General features: G+C 38.7%; 1 protein-coding gene across 4 annotated transcripts in view; it reads left to right on the top strand.

Moving 5' to 3' along the window:
* The first annotated feature begins 1 nt into the window (after window position 1).
* The window catches only part of CATSPERB (catsper channel auxiliary subunit beta), a 142,651-nt gene continuing 133,022 nt past the window's right edge, over window positions 2–9,630 (top strand). For 3 of the 4 annotated variants that reach the window (XR_013385799.1, XM_077908506.1, XM_077908504.1), the window contains exons 1-3: window positions 2–142; window positions 6,113–6,191; window positions 8,116–8,204. Coding sequence is in view for 3 of the 4 variants with exons in the window: in XM_077908506.1 (XP_077764632.1) it covers window positions 6,113–6,191; window positions 8,116–8,204 (168 nt within the window). In the remaining variant the exon portion in view is untranslated. Of the gene's footprint in view, window positions 163–6,112; window positions 6,192–8,115; window positions 8,205–9,630 lie in introns of all 4 variants that reach the window. The other variant, XM_077908505.1, reaches the window with a different exon arrangement.

Here is a 9,630-nt window from a genome sequence, read left to right as displayed (position 1 = left end):
CCAAAGTCAGTGGGCTACTAAACCAGTAAATTGAAAACTCAGACCTGGGTCTTTCTTAGCCTGGATGGAAAAAAAAAATCCTTAGGAAATTACAAAAAAGAAAAGTGCAACTAGTCTGCCATCCTATGAGGAAGTTGTCACAGTAAGAAATATTAAAATAAGGTCCTACTTCATATTGATAATGTAATCACTATTCTATAACAGAGTGGTTAAAAATGAAACAGATGGTGGGAAAGGTAGATTCCTTCTTTGGGGCAATTCTCAATATGTTTTGGTGAAAGAGAACAGAAAATATTGAGATATATGATTTCTATCTGGCCATTATATAAAACTCATAATAATTCAATGAGATTGGTAACTGGAGGTAATTTTATTACTAACAGAGTGAGTGAGGAGTGCAGTGAGGATAAAGAAGTTGCTTCAGTACATCAAGACATGGATTCAGGGGCCCCTGGGTGGCTCAGAGCGTGATCCCGGGGTCCTCACAGGGAGCCTGCTCCTCCCTCTGACTATGTCTCTGCCTCTCTCTCTGTGTCTCTCATGAATAAATAAATAAATAAAATCTTTTAAAAAAAGGACATGGATTCAGAGCTAGAGTTTATCAATTGCTTAGTCTATGTAAAGCAGCTGCTAAAAGTTTAAAGTGTATTACTCATTCAGTTCTCACCACAGGGTCGTGAAGTAGCTGTGATCCCTATTTTACTGAATCGAGGAAGTAAATTAGCTTTCCAAAAAGCCAACAGCCCAACGGGCAGAGCCGATTTTAGGCTAAAGTCTTTTTCCCTAACAGTGAGATGGTTGTTGAAAGAAGGTAGTATGAAACTGAGAAAACTTGTCATACTGAAGACAGGGAAAAGGAGACTAAGGTCTGGAATAGAATGATGATGGACACATTTAGCAGTTTTAGTGAGAGGTCGAATCTAATCATGTACTTCATCCCTCTGTGTTTTTAAATTTTCATTTTGTGGCATCAGGAGAACTTGGTTCTCAGCCCGACTGTTACCAGCTAGCAGTAGATTTTAGACATGGAACTTCGGGTCTCCTATTTGCAGCTTAAGTACATCCCACATAGACATGAACAAAGAATGAATACAGGCTGAATTACTAGAACAAGGTCCTAGCAAAGCCACCGAGAACCCAAAGGTTATTCCTTAGCTGTCTCTCCCTTCATTTATGCTCTCTCAGGTTATCTTTCCTTAATGAAAGCCCTTAAAAGCCTTTTAAAGTAAGTTTTTAGTTCTTTGATCAAAGATAGATATAACCAAAGCCACTCACATGAAATTAGAGATCTTTTTATATTTATTCCAGAGAACTGAATTGAAACAGCTCATCCATCCTGGAGCCCTGGAGCATGATACGTGTCAGCCCATTTCTTAAGAATGAGAAAAACTAATGGGTTCTTATAGTAGTGTTATGTCATTTAATGTGAGTGTTTAGTGAAATAATATAAGATTTTCCTGGCAAAGGCACTATTTCCAAATTTCGACTGTGATGACTTCTCCATTTAATGTTAAATTCACTCTCACACCAGAAATATAATTGAGCATAGCCCCATGCAGATAGAGTTTTGATGTAGTCTTTTTTTAAAAGATTTTATTTTTATTTATTCATAGAGACACAGAGAAAGAGAGAGGCAGAGACACAGGCAGAGGGAGAAGCAGGCTCCATGCAGGGAGCCCGACATGGGACTCAATCCCGGATTTCCGGGATCACGCCCTGGACTGAAGGTGGCACTAAACCACTGAGCCCCTGGGGCTGCCCATGATGTATTCTTTTGTTTTGTCTTACCTTGTGAAAGCAAATTGTTTTCCCAGTGACCAAAAAGAGCACTTAGGAAAACACACACACACACACACACACACACACAAACACAAAATTCCTCCCTGATCATGTGATAAAGATGATGAACTTAAAAATCCAAAGAATGTTTGAACTTTATATATTGTTGGTTAAATGTATTGAATCAAGCAAATGAATTTTGAGGGAGGAAAAACAACAGTTTAAGTTACCCAGCAGTTGTCAGGAACCACCCAGGATCTCGATTATGCTTTACCCACATCAGGCAAGTCTCTCTGTTACTGCTCCTTGGATACTGGCAAAAGGCACGACACCTCTAGGTCAGAGACAAAGGCTTAATCACTCACAGCAAAAGCAGGAGCCAGATTGCTGTATGAGTTCTAGCAATCTTGGGGTGGAGGCTTTTGGGTTTCCTATGTAGAGTATCATGTCATCGGTGAAGAGGGAGAGTTTGACTTCTTTGCCAATTTGAATGCCTTTTATTTTTTTTTGTTGTCTGATTGCTAAGGATAGGACTTCCAGTACTATGTTGAATAGCAGTGGTGAGAGTGGACATCCCTGTCTTGTTCCTGATCTTAGGGGAAAGGCTCCCAGTTCTTCCCCATTGAGAATATTTGCTGTGGGCTTTTCGTAGATGGATTTTAAGATGTTGAGTTATGTTCCCTCTATCCCTACACTCTGAAGAGTTTTGATCAGGAATGGATGCTGTATTTTGTCAAATGCTTTCTCTGCATCTAATGAGAGGATCCTATGGTTCTTGTTTTTTCTCTTGCTGATATGATGAATCACATTGATTGTTTTACAAGTGTTGAAGCCGCCTTGCATCCTGGGGATAAATCCTACTTGGTCATGGTAAATAATCTTCTTAATGTACTCTTGTATCCTATTGACTAGTATCTTGTTGAGAATTTTTGCATCCATGTTCATCAGGGATACTGGTCTATAATTTTCCTTTTTGGTGGGGTCTTTGTCTGGTTTTGAAGTTAAGGTGATGCTGGCCTCATAGAACGAGTTTGGAAGTACTCCATCTCTATCTATCTTTCCGAACAGCTTTAGTAGAGTAGGTATGGTTTCTTCTTTAAATGTTTGGTAGAATTCCCCAGGGACCATCTGGCCCTGGACTTTTGTGTCTTGGGAGGTTTTTGATGACTGCCTCAATTTCCTCCCTGGTTATTGGCCTGTTCAGGTTTTCTATTTTGGCAGTGTGGCAGGATACAAAATCAATGCCCAGAAGTCAGTGACATTTCTATACACTAACAATGAGACTGAATAAAAAGAAATTAAGGAGTCAATCCCATTTACAATTGCACCCAAAAGCATAAGATACCTAGGAATAAACATAACCAAAGAGGTAAAGGATCTATACCCTAAAAACTACAGAACACTTCTGAAAGAAACTGAGGAAGACACAAAGAGATGGAAAAATATTCCATGCTCATGGATTGGCAGAATATTGTGAAAATGTCAATGTTACCCAGGGCAATTTACACGTTTAAAGCAATCTTTATCAAAATACCATGGATATTTTGTTTCTTTTGCCTTCGTGGATGTATCTTGCAAGAAGTTACTGTGGCCAAGTAATAGTAAGAAACTGTTTTCTTGAAGAAACTTAGAACAAATAATTTTAAGAGTTAGAACAAATAATTTTAAGATTTGTGTGGAATCTTCAGAGTTAGAAAAAATAATTTTAAGATTTGTGTGGAATCAGAAAAGACCCCGAATAGCCAGGGGAATTTTAAAAAAGAAAACCATAGCTGGGGGCATCACAATGCCAGATTTCAGTTTGTACTACAAAGCTGTGGTCATCAAGACAGCGTGGCACTGGCCTAAAAACAGACACATAGATCAATGGAACAGAGTAGAAAGTCCAGAAGTGGACCCTCAACTTTATGGCCAAGTAATATTCGACAAAGGAGGAAAGACTATCCACTGGAAGAAAGACAGTCTCTTCAATAAATGGTGCTGGGAAAATTGGACATCCACATGCAGAAGAATGAATCTAGACCACTCCCTTTCACCATACACAAAGATAAACTCAAAATGAATGAAAGATCTAAATGTGAGACAAGATACCATCAAAATCCTAGGGGAGAACACAGGCAACACCCTTTTTGAACTTGGCCACAGTAACTTCTTGCAAGATACATCCACGAAGGCAAGAGAAACAAAAGCAAAAATGAACTATTGGGACTTCATCAAGATAAGAAGCTTTTGCACAGCAAAGGATACAGTCAACAAAACTCAAAGACAACCTACAGAATGGGAGAAGATATTTGCAAATGACGTATCAGATAAAGGGCTAGTTTCCAAGATCTATAAAGAACATATTAAACTCAACACCAAAGAAACAAACAATCCACTCATGAAATGGGCAAAAGAACAGAAATCTCACAGAAGAAGACATAGACAGGGCCAACAAGCACATGAGTAAATGCTCTGCATCACTTGCCATCAGGGAAATACACATCAAAACCACAATGAGATACCACCTCACACCAGTGAGAATGGGGAAAATTAACAAGGCAGGAAACCACAAATGTTGGAGAGGATGCGGAGAAAAGGGAACCCTCTTGTACTGTTGGTGGGAATGTGAACTGGTGCAGCCACTCTGGAAAACTGTGTGGAGGTTCCTCAAGGAGTTAAAAATAGACCTGCCCTATGACCCGGCAATTGCACTGTTGGGGATTTACCCTAAATATACAGATGCAATGAAACGCCGGGACACCTGCACCCCAATGTTTATAGCAGCAATGTCCACAATAGCCAAACTGTGGAAGGAGCCTCGGTGTCCAACGAAAGATGAATGGATAAAGAAGATGTGGTTTATGTATACAATGGAATATTCCTCAGCCATTAGAAACGACAAATACCCACCATTTGCTTCAACGTGGATGGAACTGGAGGGTATTATGCTGAGAGAAGTAAGTCAATCGGAGAAGGACAAACAGTGTATGTTCTCATTCATTTGGGGAATATAAATAATAGTGAAAGGGAATAGAAGGGAAGGGAGAAGAAATGTGTGGGAAATATCAGAAAGGGAGACAGAACATAAAGACTCCTAACTCTGGGTAACGAACTAGGGGTGGTGGAAGGGGAGGAGGGCGGGGGGTGGGGGTGACAAGGTGACGAGCACTGAGGGGGGCACTTGATGGGATGAGCATGGGGATGAGCATTCTATATGTTGGCAAATTGAACACTAATAAAAAATAAATTTATATATATAAAAAAAGCAGGAGCCAGAGCATCAGCACCTGCTCCCACCAATCCCCGGTGCCATCAAGTAGATATCCATCATGGAAGCTGCATTAGCTGATGAGGGTTACGGCACCAAAATACCACAGGCTGGGTGCCTTAGACAATAGAAGTTTATTGACACACTTCTGGACACTTGAATCTGAGTTCAAGGTGTTATAGCAGGATGGTTCCTCCTGAGGGCCAAGAAGGAAGGATCCGTTCCAGGCCTCTGTTCCTTTGTCATCTGCTCCCTGTGTCTTCATACTGTCTCCCCTTGGCGCATGTCTGTACCCAAATTTCCTCTTCTTATCAGGACACCGGTCACATTCGATCACGGCCCACCCTAATGATTTCACATTAACTTAATCACTTTTGTAAACATCCTGTCTCCAAATGCAACTAACGTTTTGAGGTACTGGGTGACAGGGCTTCAACGGATGAATTTTTAGGAGGGCACATTTCAGCCCATCAAAGAGGCTTGCTTACACACACAGGGGTGTGCATTAGAGAAGAATGCTGAGCTTGGGGTGTCCACCATGGAAACAGGTCTACTCTTATCCAAGGGGGAATGTTACCTCATCTCTTAAGGTTTCTTCCCACAAACACAACTCCGAAAGAAGGCCTGGGTAAAAGTGTCCAGGGCTTTGCATGTTTGGCACATAGGGAGGACATGCAGGAATGCCCAGGACCCATGTGGATTCTCTCTCTCAAAAGCAATGCAGTCAAAATATCAGATCAAGGTGCATACACTCTACTAACCTCCGAGTCTTTATCAAGTCAGGCTGCGTTTGCACAGCTACAGAGTTGATCACACCTTCTGACAGTTAATCTACATGGAAGAAAAACCGGAGGTATAGTGCCCTAGTTTATGATAAAAATATTTACAAGTATCTTTAATACCAGCTAGGAAGTAAATGTAGAGCTCTGTCAACTGTTACATTGTTTGCTTTGTTCCTGAAAGGGAAATATTTTTAACTTAGTGGAATAGATGACTTCTTTCCTATGTAGTTGTTTATAGAAAAGGGAATGAAAAAACATGTTAAGAGTGATTGAATAGAAATATTCTTGTTTCTTTCTATAGATGGGGTTGCTACTTCTATATATGATCATTTTACTTTTGGACATATTTTATTTTTCATCAGGAATAATATATAATAAAGGTAAGTTTCAGACTCCCTTAATCTCTATTTTCTTATAGTTCTCCTTTTTTCCCTTCCTCACTAACAATTAAAATACTTTTTGGAGGGCACTTTTTTTTTAACCTCACCTTCCAATTTTTCCCAGGTATTATGTATTTATACTCTTATCCAGAAGTTTCTAATAACATCACTGTGAATCTATTGTTAAGTTGTATCCATAGAGACCTTTGCTATAGTGTTTCTTTACTTCTGAATCATAGAATATTTAAAGTTTAAGGAGCATTTTGTATTTGGAAAACTATTTAAATAGCTTTTTTTTTTTAACTTTTCCTACATGGTTACATGTGGTATGAATTATAAACTGAAATATAAGGCTAACAGATTGAGACTAAAGATAATTTTTTGAAAGTAATACATGGATGAAATTACTCAGTAGGACTTCAATGGTGGAAATGCTTTGTAAAAGGGATAAGACAAGACAATTTACCTCTACTTGTGTGGGTTGTTTAGATTCTCTAGCATTTTGGACTGGATCTGCTAGAACACAGTAGATGCTTAATAAAAAAAAAATGTTGACTAATGGAGAGATGGAGTCAAGCTGTCTTCTATTCACAGGTGTGTTGAAAAATGCTTGAGTTCTGGGATCACCCAGTACCAGTTCCTAGGTTCTACTGGAGAATATATAACACATGCATGGGCAAAATCTAAGATTGGAGAGTCACAGGTCAATTAATGAGATTTCAGAGAAGGGAGAGTTTACTTCCACCTGAAGGGAGTGGTCAGGGAAAGCTTTGTACAAAAGACAGCAATTAACCTAAGTCCCCAAAATGAGTAATCTGTGTCTATGCATGCAAGGGAAAGAGTATTTTACAAAGACAACATCAAGGTAAGTGGTAGTTAAAGTCATGGAGGTAGGTAATCACATAATGTGAGCGGAACAGTAAATACTTCAATTTGGCTAGAATGAAGGGATAGAAGAATAAGATATTTTGGAAAGGTAGGAAACTGGTTCACATCTTAGAATTATTTGAATGCCAGACTGGAATTTGGGCTTTAGCCTAAATTCATTGAGATGGAGATGGATAGAATGGATTAAAAACCATGATCCAACTCTGCTGCCTGCAAGAGATTGACTTCAGATCAAGATAAGGAGAAGGGATCTTCTATCTATCAATAGCTCTTTATTAAAATACAAATTCTCTCTTCAATCTCCAACTCCTCTCCCTTTTCTGTGCTCACCAAGGACTTTAAGAGTCAAGAGCCATTTAATATTTATGAGGCAGATTATTCCAGCTTTATTTTATTGTTGATCTTTATTTTTGTACCATTGTGTTTGGAAAATATACTCGGTACAATTTCAGTCTTCTTAAATTTTTGATATTTGTTATGTCTCTTTTTATGTGGCCTAACTAGGGGATTCTTCTGTGTGCACTTGAGGGAAATGTGTATTCTCTCTTTCTCGGATGGAATGTTTTATATGTATCTTTTAGAACCATGTATTCTGAAGTATGCTTCAAGTAAAAAAGGTTCTTATTGACTTTGCTTCTAGATAATGAAATTTGTTGAAAATGGTTTTTTAAAATATTTTATTTATTCATGATATACACAGGGAGAGAGAGAGAGAGAGAGAGAGAGGCAGAGACACAGGCAGAAGGAGAAGCAGGCTTCATGCAGGGAGCCCGATGTGGGACTTGATCCCGGGACTCCAGGATCAGGCCCTGGGTTGAAGGTGGCACTAAACTGCTGAGCCACCCAGGCTTCCCTGTTGAAAATGTTTAAAAATTTAAAATGGTCAAGAACTGGTTTCTGGCCACTTCTGAATTTTAAAAATATGATTATAATTCTTACTGTTTTAAAATTATTTCATCATTTAAAAAAACATGATTCTTTTAATGAAAATTCTTCTATCAGCGACCTAAAATATATGTATTTTTGTATTATTTAGGTGATATGGAGAAACACTTTGCTTGTCATAGCCAAGGGTTCCCCCAAAAGACTGAAATAATCAAGCTGTATCTTTCCTCAGATGACTTGGTAAGGTCCCCTGATAGTATGTGACAACACATACACAGTCTTTTTAAGTCCATATGTAAAACCAGTAGCACTGTACTCTTTTCAAATACCTCCAACTATGTAAAATCCTATGTAATAATCATTTCTATTCCATTCCACTTGGAGCAGGTGAGACATTGCATTTAGCCATTGAAACCGCCTGGGTGGTTTTTGCAAATTTTTTTTTTTAAAGATACCTTCCTCTTCTCTTTTTAAAAGGTTGGTTGTAATGATCTTTATTTTTTATGGATCTTATTTGTCCTTTTGAAGTTTGACAGATGTAGCCTGTTAGAGAAATTTACGTCACATGACCTAGAGAAAGAACCTTTCCCTTTTATAACAAGTACCTCATTGCAGTTGTCATTTGGGGTAAGGGATAATTTGATTTCTTAAATTCACATAATGGCATTTAAACACACACACACACACACACACACACACACCCCAAAACAAAATAAAATGTACTATTAGGATGGCCATCCAGCAAATGCTAAAAAGAATGTAAGTTAAGGAAAAATGTATAGATTGTTTGAAAATCTATGATAAATATAATAAAAACAAAGTAAACACCCCACAAGGACAGATGCCTTTTCCCCAAAGTCTTCTTTGACTTAGTTCCTGGTTCCTTCTTGATATGCCAAACATATATTCACTTTTTAAAATTCACAACTGTTGTGAAGTGCTTGCCCTTTGAGTCAGGAATGCCTTTCCTCTGTGATTACGAATTATGGAAAGAGAATGGGCTTTAGAGGAAGAGAGACCTTCTAAGCTGGGGTCAAACCTTGGAGCTATATGCGCAGACATACCTGGTCTGTGTGCCCGGTGCAGGTTACCTAACCTCTTTCACCCCTAGTCTCGTCCTCTTAAGAAAAGGACTAATTATTTTTTTAATAATAAATTTATTTTTTATTGGTGTTCAATTTGCCAACATACAGAATAACACCCAGTGCTCATCCTGTCAAGTGCCCCCCTCAGTGCCCGCCACCCAGTCACCTCCACCCCTACCCTCCTCCCCTTCCACCACCCCTAGTTCGTTTCCCAGAGTTAGGAGTCTTCCATGTTCTGTCTCCCTTTCTGATATTTCCTACCCATTTCTTCTCAAAAGAGACTAATTATAACCTACTTTTTGGATAGTTGTGATACAATAGTTCTAGAAGTAATAGTAGAAATAATACCTAGCATTTATAAAATGGTTATGTGTGTCAGGCATTTTTCAAACTGTTTTATGTTCAGTATGACATTTGAACTTCTGTAGGATAAATACTTAAGATTAGTTGAGGACGACTAAACCCACCCTCTTAGATTCAGTACCAGGAGCCTGTGAAATGAGCAGACAAAAAACATTGACAGAAGGAAAAATTAAACAACAGATTTTTATTTACACATGCAGTGCATGTAACCACAGGAG

Source organism: Canis aureus, chromosome 9, assembly GCF_053574225.1.
Source record: "Canis aureus isolate CA01 chromosome 9, VMU_Caureus_v.1.0, whole genome shotgun sequence".
In the NCBI taxonomy this organism is placed as follows: Eukaryota; Metazoa; Chordata; class Mammalia; order Carnivora; family Canidae; genus Canis; species Canis aureus.
This window is presented reverse-complemented; position numbering and strand designations above follow the sequence as displayed.